The sequence below is a fragment of the Aspergillus foveolatus genome (genome assembly GCF_047715535.1).
Source record: "Aspergillus foveolatus strain CBS 279.81 unplaced genomic scaffold BDW70scaffold_23, whole genome shotgun sequence".
In the NCBI taxonomy this organism is placed as follows: domain Eukaryota; kingdom Fungi; phylum Ascomycota; class Eurotiomycetes; order Eurotiales; family Aspergillaceae; genus Aspergillus; species Aspergillus foveolatus.
The window spans coordinates 314,487-327,063 of NW_027396087.1; the positions used below are offsets into that span (position 1 = coordinate 314,487).

General features: G+C 52.5%; 4 protein-coding genes across 4 annotated transcripts; 1 reads left to right on the forward strand and 3 right to left on the reverse strand.

Moving 5' to 3' along the window:
* Positions 1-1,524: 1,524 nt before the first annotated feature.
* On the forward strand, positions 1,525-2,396 carry BDW70DRAFT_51057 (LITAF-like zinc ribbon domain-containing protein). The gene is made up of 3 exons (XM_073744167.1): positions 1,525-1,669; positions 1,739-2,096; positions 2,156-2,396. Exons 1-3 carry the CDS (start codon positions 1,648-1,650, stop codon positions 2,334-2,336), a joined length of 561 nt encoding a protein of 186 aa, XP_073596162.1. The 5' UTR covers positions 1,525-1,647; the 3' UTR covers positions 2,337-2,396.
* Positions 2,397-2,693: 297 nt separating this feature from the next.
* Positions 2,694-4,050, reverse strand: BDW70DRAFT_51059 (uncharacterized protein). Its single transcript, XM_073744168.1, has one exon. It carries the CDS (start codon positions 3,710-3,712, stop codon positions 2,798-2,800), a length of 915 nt encoding a protein of 304 aa, XP_073596163.1. The 5' UTR covers positions 3,713-4,050; the 3' UTR covers positions 2,694-2,797.
* Positions 4,051-5,727: 1,677 nt separating this feature from the next.
* Positions 5,728-7,127, reverse strand: BDW70DRAFT_168105 (polysaccharide lyase family 1 protein; the record flags this gene model as incomplete). Its single annotated transcript, XM_073742374.1, has 2 exons — positions 6,799-7,127; positions 5,728-6,751 (listed from the first exon to the last, which is right to left on the reverse strand). Exons 1-2 carry the CDS (start codon positions 6,939-6,941, stop codon positions 5,728-5,730), a joined length of 1,167 nt encoding a protein of 388 aa, XP_073596164.1. The 5' UTR covers positions 6,942-7,127.
* Positions 7,128-8,852: 1,725 nt separating this feature from the next.
* Positions 8,853-12,317, reverse strand: BDW70DRAFT_150219 (oleate hydratase; the record flags this gene model as incomplete). The annotated part of the gene is made up of 5 exons (XM_073739123.1): positions 8,853-10,056; positions 10,118-10,636; positions 10,896-11,321; positions 11,370-11,956; positions 12,006-12,317. The coding sequence occupies 5 exons, from the start codon at positions 12,315-12,317 to the stop codon at positions 8,853-8,855; spliced, it is 3,048 nt and encodes a 1,015-aa protein (XP_073596165.1).
* Between the last annotated feature and the right edge of the window lie 260 nt (positions 12,318-12,577).

Here is a 12,577-nt window from a genome sequence, read left to right on the forward strand (position 1 = left end):
AACGTGGCGCAAGCATGGAGCAAAAGCAAGATCGAACGGCACATCAAACGGTAGACAAGAGATATAGGCCCCTTGAACGAGGGAGCGATAAGATCTCAGAGAGTCACTGGTTGGACGGTATCCAGCAGAGGGAGCAAGTCTGTGAGAGCCTCGAAAGATAAGGCTGCCCCAACACAACTTGGTTGTACCGAAGAAACAAGGGAAGACCACAAATGGGCTGCAGAAGCTGGTAATCGCTTTGCTGTATTTTTGGAAATTTGCACCATAGAGGGCGTGGGAAGCCTTGAATGGAACAGCTTCAAATACCTATACCAGTCCCCACGCGAGGTTGCATCCAAGGTAACGGCTCTGGAGATAAGCCGATTGGCATATCGTTTATCTGTAGGGGTATCGTGCGCCAGCTACCAGAAGCTGGTGTAGATTTTAGAGCGACACAGCAGATTTGGGGTACCTGCTGTTGAGATCTGGCCTCCAGCTAGTTTGGTGTTGATGTTTCCATATCCATGGGCCGAAAATGAGAACACTGGGCCTTTATTCTGCCCGTAGCTCATCTGTTGATGATTTGGGACACGAGCAGCGTATACAGCCTCATGATATCACGCACCGGTCAAAGAAATTGATCAGTTCTAGCACGAGCAAGCAGAATGGGCTTCCAGGTACGGGCGGGCCCGCTGTCCGTCGTGCTGAGACCATGCCCTGATATCAACCATGCTTTCACAAGAGACATTGTAAAGTCATCTATAGATCCAGGATACACCATTTGTCGTGACCGGCAGCGTGAGTTGGTTGTGTTGGTCCCATAGTGAAGGAGGGAGGAGTTGAGATGGATGCCTGAAGAAAAGTTGAAGCCTGAGGCACAAAGTCTTGGATTCTTAGCGCTCACATTCTCTTCATCCTGCTGAACAAACTCCCAGCGATTTAGCTGTCGTTACCACTAAGTTCTTACGGTGAAGAAGACGCCGGTCCTTGTGGAGAAGAAGGTAAAAATTCAACAACACTGCCTGACTCCAGGCGATGATCTTCATGCACTGCCCTCCGCCAGCCTCGTGTTCAAAGTTTCACAGCCTCAGGACATAATGTGTTGAAACGTCTGTAGAGGCTGAAAGCTTCGCTTTTCGTCACCCAGCTTTCCGTCTCCTTGGTCTGCGACCGGTGTATTCCCCTGTGAATAAGAGCGCGCAGTTTCAGCAGAAAATAAACAGACAGAGACCGCCATGCGTCCCAGCATCCTCGGGGTTTGAGCCGCGTCGACGTTTTTGTCCCTGAGATCGGCTGATGTCGCCCAAACTGCCAGCTTTACTCCACGCCATGCCAAAAGCAATTACGAGGCTGAATCGCACGCACGATAGTGCCCTTGGCAAGCTCAAGAATCCGAGCCTCGATGGGCCAGCTATTTCCATCAGCCTATGAAAGTCGCTGGTACCTCGTATTGGTGGCGTTGGCCCTCGCTAGGCGCTTCCTGAGCTATTTCGGATTTTCGCAGATCGCACCATAGATACGAAGACTGGACCCTTTAAGATTGAGACGGATGCCAGAAGAGTTTCTTTCAACATTCCAATTCCTTGCTTTGTTGACGTCTGTCTTCTTCCTCGTCTTCGCACACCTACATTCCCGCGACCCTCGTCTTTTGAACAGTCTAGCCTCAAGATGTCAGAGAAAGCAAACTACGGTATGTACTCACTCAGCGCCTGTCATTGTATACCTGATAGTCGACAAGTCTTCTAATATTCAGTGCCAGACGCCAACGGGCAAGGACCTCCCGGCTACGCGCCCCCGGGCCCTGCGCAGCCGGCGCCTGTCGCGCAGGGCACGCAGCCTCCTCACCATCCCACCGAGCCCAACCCCGAGATCCAGGTCCAGACCATGCCGCCTCAGCAATACACGACGGGCTACCCAGCAGGACAGCAGCAGCCACAAAACGCCGCTCCACAAATGTACCCGCCACAGCCCTACGTTCAGGGACAGCCTCAGCCAAGTCAATACCCCACGGCTTTCCCTCTGCACGCGCTGCAACGGACTCCCCAGGTTGTTGACTGCCCTGCTTGCGGTCAGCGAGAGATGACTCGGACAGAAGCAGTGAATGGAAACTCAACACAGTACGTCTATTGTTTGAATCTCTCGTGCAGAACCGTTTGACTAATGATTGCCTTTGCAGTGCTTGGGCGGCGGTGCTCTGCTGCTGCGCGTGCATCGGGTGCATTCCCTACTTTGTCGCTGCTTTCAAGAACGTTGACCATCACTGCGGGAAGTGCGGTCAGCTTCTTGCTACTTACCACGGAAGCGGGCATGTGGTGGTGCACTCGCAAGGAGGACAAGTGCAGCAGGCGCCCAAATAATTTGACTGTATTTCTTTGTATTTTGACGGTTGTAATGTTCAAGATTCCCTAGTCGGTTGGATTATATACCTAGTGTTAATCTTAATTTGTGACGAATATGGTGTTTATCATTCTACAGCTTCACCGGGCAGGGCCCTCGCTGCTATCTGTCTCGCCGGGCTTTTGTCTTGGAGCAATACTCTTCCAGCCCATGGAAAACCTTTGCCATATTTGAGCAGATCCTGCTCTTCCATCTTCAGTTTGAGTTGCAAAAATTCTAGGGAAAAAGGGCAGCATCGGAAGTATAGTATCCAAAAATGAAAGTCAGGGTATATATTTATAGAAGACGCTTAAATGCTTATACGTACATTACTGCAATTTCAAAGAATGAGGGATCCGTAACCAGCCCATCGCTAACAAGCACCAATAGCAAAGCACCAAATCGTTCACGACTGACAAGAGAGCGATACGGCGCGGCATCCTTATAGCCCACGTTTCTCGGTCCCATGCCCTTCAAGCTCCTGGATCTGGCGCGAGACGCTCATCTCCTGCACCTGTTGTGTATTGCTGAGCTCAACTTCCGGAGTCTGGCCCGGCAGCTCAATTATTCGGGTCCCGTTCAGGGGCTGAATGTAGTCTGGTGGCGAGACGTGTTGGATCTCGACCATAGGTGGTTTTGGTAGCTCGGCGATCGTACCCGAGGCTGCCAAGGTCGCGCTCGAGCTCACATCATCAGAAGGTGGAGAAGATGGGTTCGTGCTACTGCTCGTATTCAGCGGAGCCGCAGATGGCGAGTCAGATTTAGGTAACGATGTAGCCGCAACGGCGGCAGCCGCAGCAGCCTTGCGTCTACTGCGACGGCCAAGATAGAAGAATACAGCGCAGAGTAAAGCGACGGCAACAGCGGCGCCGACGGCGATACCGGCGATGGCACCAGCCGAAAGTTTGCTGCTGCCGCCTGAGGCGGTTTCTGCTACTGGTGTTTGCTCGGCATTGGTATCAGTGGGTGTAGACGTCGCCGTTGTGGTCGTTGTGGGAATAGCCGTGCTCGAGGCGAATCCAAACGCAGTCACAGAGGAATCGGGCATTGGGTAGACCGAGAATGCGGAGATGTTTTGCGTGGCCTGCTGTTTCCAGAGACGGCCCTCGCAGGAGATTCCGTTACTGTAGTCGCATGATGGATCTGAGTAGAATTTGAGACACCAGGGCCCTTCTGGGTCCCATGAGAACTGTCTACCTTCTTCGTGCCATATCTGTGTGCAGTTTTGGGCGGATTGCCCGTCTTCGACTGAGGAAGGCGTGGTCTCGTTCCGCCAAAGGAGCGTCCAGGCGACAGCTCGAGGCACAAGCAAGAGGGACGCAAGATATCTCGGCCAGAAAGTCAGATCTCGAACCATGGTCCGTATTTTGGTTGAGGTTTGGGTTTTAGGACGCCAGTTTCGATCCTCCTGCACAGGTCGCGTTACACGGGGTCGCTGAGAATTTGTGGACGGGGTCCAGAGACGTCTGACGCTGAGGCGAATCCCCCTCTTCCAACCTCGACGAATGCTCGACTTCACCTGCAAGGCTGCGACCTGGACTGGACGACAGCCCCAAGAGCGATTCCTCTTGCAGCAAGGCACGGTCAATTCATCCCGTTGTGGGAGAAGGGACTAGACCCCCAGAATTGCCGGCCACAACGCCCGTCGAATCATGGTCTCGACCCTTGCCCAGCCCCTTCCTGCCAGTTAGACAGGGTGGGTGGCATTGCAGGTTGAGGATTTGGCAGGATCGTTGATTGGCGGCCAATTTGCCAAATACGAGGCCGAGCCGCAGCGGTTGCAATTTTAGGTATGGCTCGAGAATTTCAAGCGCTTTGGGACCCAAGGACGGGACGACTTAAGCTCAGCAGGTATCCATAAGTCAGTGCTGCAGGATTGTAAGGTTAATGAGATATGAAACGCATTCTTGGGGAGGAAGGGAGCGAGAATAACAATGGCGGTACGGCGGTGTTCCAAACCTGCCAAAAGGGGAAAACGTGACTTTTGCCAAGGCTCGTGACTTGGTGATGCCAATCAGCCTTCGGCTGCTCTTTAACGTCCCACGGTCCTGATGGTCCTGCTGCTGCCTGGATAACTACCGATGCTTCCTGTCAAACGGTTAGTTCTCGCATCTCGATCCTGTAAAACGTACCCGATACTCGAACCACTATCTCCAACCGGACTGGCATGTCTGTCTGCGATCCATGACGTCAAACACTTCGCAACGCGTCGTCGCCGGCGGAATCGTTGAGTGGTGACGCCAGGAACTGTGCTGTCTTCGGCATCAAACATCACTCGTATCACGGCTAAGATCTTGATATCAGTTTGGAATGCTCGTTGGGGATGGAAAGCGCCATGGGGATGAGCGGACGAGCGAGGTCCCTGAATAGTCGAGCAAGCTTGCCAGCTCGCGAAACTCGACCGGAGGGGCCCGCGATATAAACTTCGTGGTAGGCTCAGGGTTGCATACGATATACTTTGCACCACGTCATTAGCATCCGCGACACCCGACTCTTCGATGCCGTCTCCTGTCCGCGCTGGTCCCCCTCTGTGCTGCGCTCTGCAGCCTGACCTTCGAGGACTACTTCTATCACAATATACGTCCCGCGGCCCTCATCAAGCAATTGAGATACTAGACAGGTCGTGATTCCGAGACAGACAAAGACAAGCCTCGCCTAGTGCTGCCAGGCAGTATGGATCCTAGTATTGCTGTATCGAGCACGAACTGACGAGACTAGAAAATGCCCGCCCTCGATTCGCTCGCTATCGCAACGCAGAGGCAAGTCCTCCAACGACGAGACTGGGCCAGCGAAAATCCCGGCCCCATTTTGGTGTTTTGCATCGTTTTTGTCGTTGGTCTGGGTATCGTTTTGCTCTTCCTATACCGGACATGGATGGGTCGCAGGGCACGCCAGGAAAACTACGCTTGACTTTTGACGGGAGTCCAACCGGGTTATTGCCAGCTCCCTATAGTGTACGGAGTACAAATAATGTCTATGACTGCCTAATCGATTACGAACTACACAATGGCGCTTGGACATCCCTGGGAAATTGTAGATGTTGTGACATGTAGACGCGCGAGGCCATCTTTGGCTCAAACACCTATGCACGGTTTCATTGGTCTAAGGTGCTGAACATACGATATCAAGTACGGGGAGGATTCGGTGAGCAAGATTTCTTGCTGATACTAAACTGGTGGGCGTTATTCTAAGTCTGACCCTGCTTCTATATGGGAAGACCATATCAGAACTTCGTTCAATACGATGGATTCAATCCCACAATTAATTACTGATCATCCAGGTCTTCCTTGAATCATTCCTGCAAGTTACTGTGTTATTCAACTAACGAATTGCACATCAACTTCAACCCAAAACACAGAGAACAAAGCTCAACTAAATTTTACCAACACCAGCGTTGGCAACGACAGTCGAAGGCACATCTGCAACCGCATAAGCATCAACCAAGCTGTCCTTGTACTGCGCAAACTGAGCCAACACCTCCTGGTCCGTCAACGAGGGCCAGGTCCCGGAGCCGGCCAGGCGGTTCCACTCGCAGATGTACCCAAGGTCGGCAACACAGGCACTCGCCGAGTCCACGGTGGGCACATTGTACACCAACGCACCGCTAGTCAACGTGGTGTCCGTAACCGGAGTTGTCACGGTGTCAAAGTAGTTGCCCTCGAGCAACGCCCAGGTGTTTGTGTCGATATCGAAGGAATGGCCGCCCACGTTCTGGAAATAGTTGTTCACACCATGGAAGAAGATGCGGCTGTCGGTGTTCGAGGTTCCCATGTGCGGTGCGCGGCCGGAGACATCGTGGACCCAGTTACCCTGGAATGTGTACCAGTCCTCCAGCCCGATAAGCAGCAGCGTCCAGTAGTGTTTCCCGTTGCATCCAGACGACCAGCTTGTCACGCCATCGAACTCGTTGTTCGAGATCGTGACGTGCCCGGCAGCACCCCAGCCAGAGACGATGAACTGGCGCCCAGCAAGAGAGAACTTATTGTGGTCGATCCAGACCCTGTCACAGTCGTCGAGGGTGAGGAGATCTCCTCCCCAAACATACTCCGGGTTCGTGTCGGTGAGGTGGATGTTTTGGATAATGACATTGCTGACGCCGCCGCGAAGGCGCAGGCCCTTGCCGCGGATGACGCCCGCACTGCCGACGCCCACAATACTCTTGTTGCTGCCAACATCGAGAGGCGACGGGCCGGCGTTGTCATAGGTACAGCTTACCCAGGTGCCGTCATCGCAGGTGTCTCCAATCCAGGCCTGGCCGGCGCTCGTCCCGCCCTCGCAGGTAGTTGTCCGGGTGCTGCAGCATTGCGTGGATGTTGTGCCCTCAGTGCCAATAAAGCTCCATTCACGGTCGATAAGAATGACACGGGGAGTATCGTCGGTGATCCATTCAACCAGTCTACTACGTTAGTGTGATTACCAGCGCTGTGAGACTATGGGACTTACTCGTCTAGGCTGGAGGGAGTCTGAGGCGTCGCATTACCTCCTCCCGTAGTCCCAGCCGCGAAGCCAGAGGGCGTACCCACGACCTGCGCGCTGGCCGAGCGGAGGAGAAATGCAAAGAGTGTGGACAGAACGGCTTTCTTCATTGTCCAGTTTTTGTCGATCAGTGTTCGTGCTGGCTGATCGGCATTACCTGCGACGAACAGGTGCTCTTTATACTTGCGCCCTTCACCAAATGCCTCGTCGCATTGACACTTGTCAGCCAAGAGTTTATATTAAACTACAGCGACTTCTTCAGATATATCACCAGCGTTGGGCAAGCGGAATGTTCGCCTTTACGAAGAACGGAGTTATCGACAAAACAAGCAGTTATCTCTAGCATCGCCGAGACGCAAACAGGCAAGCGTCTCTAATAATAACATCGTCAGGGAAAGGTTCAAGCACTAAGACACCCCTGTATGACCCGCCTGCGGAATGCCCCCGAGGTGGCCGAGAAAGGCAGTCCTCCTGTGGGAACTCCAATCATTCCGAAACGCCAAGGACATCATATAGAAAGATGATAGGAACACCCCACAGGAGCCCAGGAATAAATATCCACCTTAGTCTTAGAGGGCAAGCAACAACAACTGCGATGGTGCTGTCAGTCATGGTACACTCCGGCCGTCACTCAGGCGAGTTCCGTAAAAGCCTGTTCAGGGGACGTTAGCGCCTAACATGACTCGTTACAGCATCCCTGAGAGTTATCGCTGACCTACGACGACCAATACCGACCTTGTTGATGATTATCCGAATGTCATTTGACCCGCTTCCTCTACTCCTCTGCACAACGGTGCCTATGAACACGCTGAATGCGGCCCTGAGACGTCTCACCAAAGACCTCTATGCTAACATCAGTTAGGATTATAGGGGTCTGCCAAAGAATGTTCAGACTGCATACTCGAGTCAACGAACCGAGTTCTGCCACTGACCCCGGGCTGAGCGTTGGCCTCCATCCGCACGAGCCCCTTGTCACACCGTCCTTACACGGCGTATCCAGCTCTGCCCCATCTCTGGGATTATTAGAATCGACAGGGCTGTGTCAGCTGTGGCGACACTTCCGTTAGTGTCACTTTGATTGAACAAAATAGAATGCGAGGACCCAGCGTCTCCATTATCGGACGCGGCGTAAGTGGCTGCCTTGCGGATGGACTCGCTGAAGCCTGCTCGTGGATAGTAGCCCTTCCCATACGTTTGATCCAGGACGCAGCCCATGCAATGAGGCACGGACAGTCCGAATTATAGGTACCTGTGCGTTTCGCAATTGGTGTGGCCGTTCGGGAATTCTGTCGTTTCGATATGCAGCGCAGCGGTATATCTTGACAGAAGCAGTAAGTGACAGAGCGGCGTACCGGTGGGCGTTAAGGCACATTCTCGCTGAAGAATCAGTACTGCAGAAGTTATAGAAGGCTCGAAGATCTGGTGAGAGCTAATTGGACACACCTTGGTTGATTCGAACTGTTGATATAAATATGGACTATGCGGAGGACTAGTCATTACTGCGCGTTGAAGAGAGAAGTGGAAGACATAATCAAGTTATTTATACCTTTCCCGCAGCCAGTATCAAGACTAGCTGAACAAGGTACCAGCTTCTTCGTTTGTATGAAGTTTGAAAATGTCTCGTTGTTCATTCTTCGAACAGAGCCTGGTCTGAGCAACTGGAGCCCCAATCCTAAGCCTTTTCACAGGTGATCCACGTTGTTCAGGTCAACTTCTATCAATATCTTATCTGTTGTTCTTCTGCACAGACGCTGGCGTAATAAGCTCTAAACCTCGAACCTCCATTGCGCTGTTTCCGAGTAGCTTGGTTGCTGAATGCCGTCAGCTCTACTGTCTCTTTACTAATTGTCAAGACGGATCAGCAGCGCTATGGGTTACTTTAATAAAGCTCCCGTTTCTCTGCCCTAGTTTAAGAGCCGTCACCCATACAAAAAATAGGAAGCACAACCCTAACCCAGCTTACTTTACCTATCTACCATCAACCTTCCTATACGGAAAACACAAAACAAGAAAAAGAATATTTATAATACCCGCAGCCCGGTGGAAGACCCCCTCTTGTTTTTCTTTTTCCCCCCGACTTCGCTATCAACACCCATCAGCTCTCTAACTGCAATCTGCGCCCCGCGCACGCTATAGTCCCCCGTCACAGCGAGCTCATCAGGGATTTCTACAAATGCCCCGATGCACGCCATATTGCTGATCCCCTGTGGAATCACAAGCGGCCTATCTGTTGGTTCCCTAGGTAGGAGCGTCGCTGTAGCACGCGGCTGAATGCAGGGGATCGTTATGGTGCTATTTAGTATTGTTTCATGGGACGGATGACCCGGTGGGACATCCAGATGGCCCAGAATCTCTGTGAGGATTTCTGTACCCGAGCAGTGAAGCATCGGCTTGGGCACGTACATCCCCTCTTTCTCGGGTGCAAGCGCATACCCGTATGCAACCTGGATTCCCGCTGGTTGGTCTGGGAAGACGGGCTGGGTCGGAACCCTCAGCGTAACGAGCCAGGGCGTATCGGAGAATGTCAGGATCGTGTTCGGACCCGGCAAGGGCTTGATCGCTGATATATCAGCCAACATGTTAAAGAGCTCCTCTAGAGAAGCGGTAATTGTAAACGATTCAATCCGTGAGGCATGCAGCCTCGTGCAGAAATTATACGCGTTCCCGAACTTGGGGTGCTTCGTGCATAGTTGCAGCCAAAGGAGCCAGTTCTCGTCGAGCTCGGGGGGAATCGCCACGCCTGAGTCGCGCTGGGACTCAGTGGTTGTTTCGGCGTCAGGATCAAGAGAATGTGAAAGGGAGGTCGGATCGAATGAAGGCGGGGGATAGTCATTCGATCCTGTCAGAATGGAACTAAATATCGAGCCGAGCGTGATGAGCACAATGTCGTCGGACTTCAAGTTTATAGTCACTTCGTCCCTGGGAACAACTGAGGCTCGAGGCTGTCCGTTGACCACGGCGGAGGTCTGGATGGCTGTGACTCTGGTCGGTTCGTTGATGTCAGCAGGGTTGTCGTGCGCGAAGATGATATCGCAGACCATCGTATTGAGGCGGAAGTCCACACCACGGTTCAGTAGGAACTGCGTGACTGGGACAATAATGGACTCGTGGACATTGTATTTGCCCAGATCGAGTAGATGCGGATCGGACAGCTCGTGCAAATTGTTGAAGCGGTGCAGATGTCGTCGGAACTCAGCTGCAGAGTGTTGGGGTTTCAAGCCGAACCTGCGATCAGCGAGATCCAGCTGTTAGTCAGTTTCCCCTTATACAGGAATGGATGGCATACGTCGTCGCTAGTGTGAGCCAGTATCTAGACTTGAAGAACCCTTTCGAAAAAAAATCGCATATGCGGGACCTCCCCAGCACCTTCTCTGACTTACTCGACAGCATGAATATACTAATACGGTCGCGGACACTCAAGGCCATTTTCTGCCCTTGCACACGGTGCACCTTATCGCCACTCCGCGTTAGAAACCTCGTCTGTTCATGCGTATGTTTGAAATCCAGCGTTTTCGCGAAGTCTAGGATCTCGTCGCGCACGCTGCGGTTGGGGTCTGTAAGCGAGGGGACTAATGACAATAGATTGAGCATGCAGACGTCATTGAATTGCGGACGCATCCCCGCGCGAAAGTCGTAGCCTTCTTTCGCATTGCCATGACTGACTGTTGTGCCGCTGGCGACGTCGATGGTTTCGATGATGTGGATGCGCGACGGAGGAACGCGGGCTTCTTGTAAGAGGAGCACGGCTGCTGTGAGGGAGGCGATACCACTGCCTAGGATCCAGGCGTCCAGATTCTCCGGGTTCCTCTTGGCCATTTTATTGTAGAAGGTACCGACATACACACAATTGCATTCGTGAGGTTGACTGCTGGAGAAAAAGGATGATAGTCTTGTATGACTTCAAAGCGCGGTGAATTGAACCATGGGTTCGTTCTTGTCGTGACGACACTATCGCACACTATCTATATCCATAACTCAAAACTGTCCAATAGAAGAGGAAGAAGAAGAAAGGATTCGTAACACGGCGCTATGCAGCAGGCGAGTCCGAGTCAACGACTTCATACTTCGCATCCTCGACGCTTGGAAGCTCAGGGACAAACGGCGCCTGCCCTCGTCGCTCTCTCTTCAGCAGTTCCCGTATCTCAGCCACTGATTTACGCCCTTTGCCCTCGAAGTATTTGGGGCCTAGATCTTCGAGGTCAAAGCCGTGGGGATAGTATTTGTCGTCATCATCGCCTGGGAGCGGCATGCCCATCGCCCAGCGAACCCATGCTCCAGGGCCCCAGCGGTTCCAGATTGTCGGCTTCACATAGTATGGGATAGCTTCATAGATATTAACATAGTACCGCCCGTACTCGTTCGGCTCGTCGGTGAAAATGTCGATTCGCTGGAAATTGGGTCTGGGTAGAGCTAAATAGCGTAGGTAGAACTTGCGGATGGCGAGTAACGAGGAGAATACCTTCTTGTACACAGCAGAAGGCGGTTGGTACCTGTATCATTAGCACATACATTGATCCGAAAGGAAAATTTAGGCATACATCATAGCCTCTCGCAACCGATCATCCATCATGCATGTCGCAAACTTTACTCCCATCGGTTTCAAGAATCGCGGCAACGCATAAACAAGCACGTCCATCGTTTTATCTGCGACTTCTTGATTTGATGGACTCGGCTTCATATATTCCTCTTCATACTTGAGACTCCATCCCCGCAGTTCCTCCAGAAAATGCAAACCGTCCCGGAACGCGTGCGGTCCTGACGGTAGATCCGCGAAGCTGATCCCTAGCGCATCGCCGAGACTCTTCCAGTAAGTGCCGATGGCGCACTGTTCAAGTTCGCTGAGCGACCGCCACTCAAACATATCAATAAAGCGGATCGGCTCAAGCGCAAACAGGCTGAGTGTGTAAAGCATGTCAGATTCGAGGATCTTCCCGCTATTCCGGTACCCGACATGCAGGAACTTGGTGCGAGCAATGGCCGTTTGCGCCCGTTCGGACGACGGCTCAAAGGCCATAAACTGGCCGATTAGGGCACCCGTGTCGGCGTAGCGCTTAAAGGAGGTAGCCGGATTGGAGAACTGGGATGTTTTGAGCAGGAGGCTGGATATTGTTGGGATGCCGTAGGTCTGTGAAGGTTAGTATGCTCACAATACTGCAGAGGTGTGCTGTACGTACCCTGAACAGAGCAAATTGCAGCGCTTTCAGCGAGGCTGACGGGAACTCCATCACCAGCATCTCCTTCTGGATCTTCCAGGCATCGTGGTCCGTCATCGAGGCCATCTCCTCGCGTGTTGTATACTTTCGGTATACCTTTTGCAGGCGCTTTAGCCGTCGGTATCGCAATGACCGTTGAAGGAGTAAATACGCGGCGAGAGTGACAGCCGACAAACCCACGCGCCTTCTCGGATCCCTCCAGAACTCTAGAAGTAGAGCGCGGATTGGCAGCTGCTTGAGGCCAGCCAGGACCTGAGCAATTCGTTTGTCCATGGTGGTTTGTTAGATCTGGTTGATGAAACTGTCCATCATGTCTTGGACCATGTGGTCTTTATTAAATCCAGCGATGCCATCAGGCCACGCGCAAGTTTGTATCACGTATCACCACAACGAGCCATTGAGGATGAAGGAGGGTATCCTAGTATACGTGGTGATGTTTTCATGTGCTTGGGGATCGGCGCGCGGACCGAGGAATCAGGGCCACGATCGCGGGGCAGTGGCCGCGTTAAAGGGTTTGCGATAGTTTATGCTTA

Coding starts and splice junctions, on each gene's coding strand:
- BDW70DRAFT_51059 (XM_073744168.1), bottom strand. CDS start 3,712: ATGGTTCGAGATCTGACTTTCTGGCCGAGATATCTTGCGTCCCTCTTG.
- BDW70DRAFT_51057 (XM_073744167.1), top strand. CDS start 1,648: ATGTCAGAGAAAGCAAACTACG. Junction 1,670..1,738: donor GTCAGAGAAAGCAAACTACG/GTATGTACTCAC, acceptor ATTCAGTGCCAG/ACGCCAACGGGCAAGGACCT. Junction 2,097..2,155: donor GTGAATGGAAACTCAACACA/GTACGTCTATTG, acceptor TTGCCTTTGCAG/TGCTTGGGCGGCGGTGCTCT.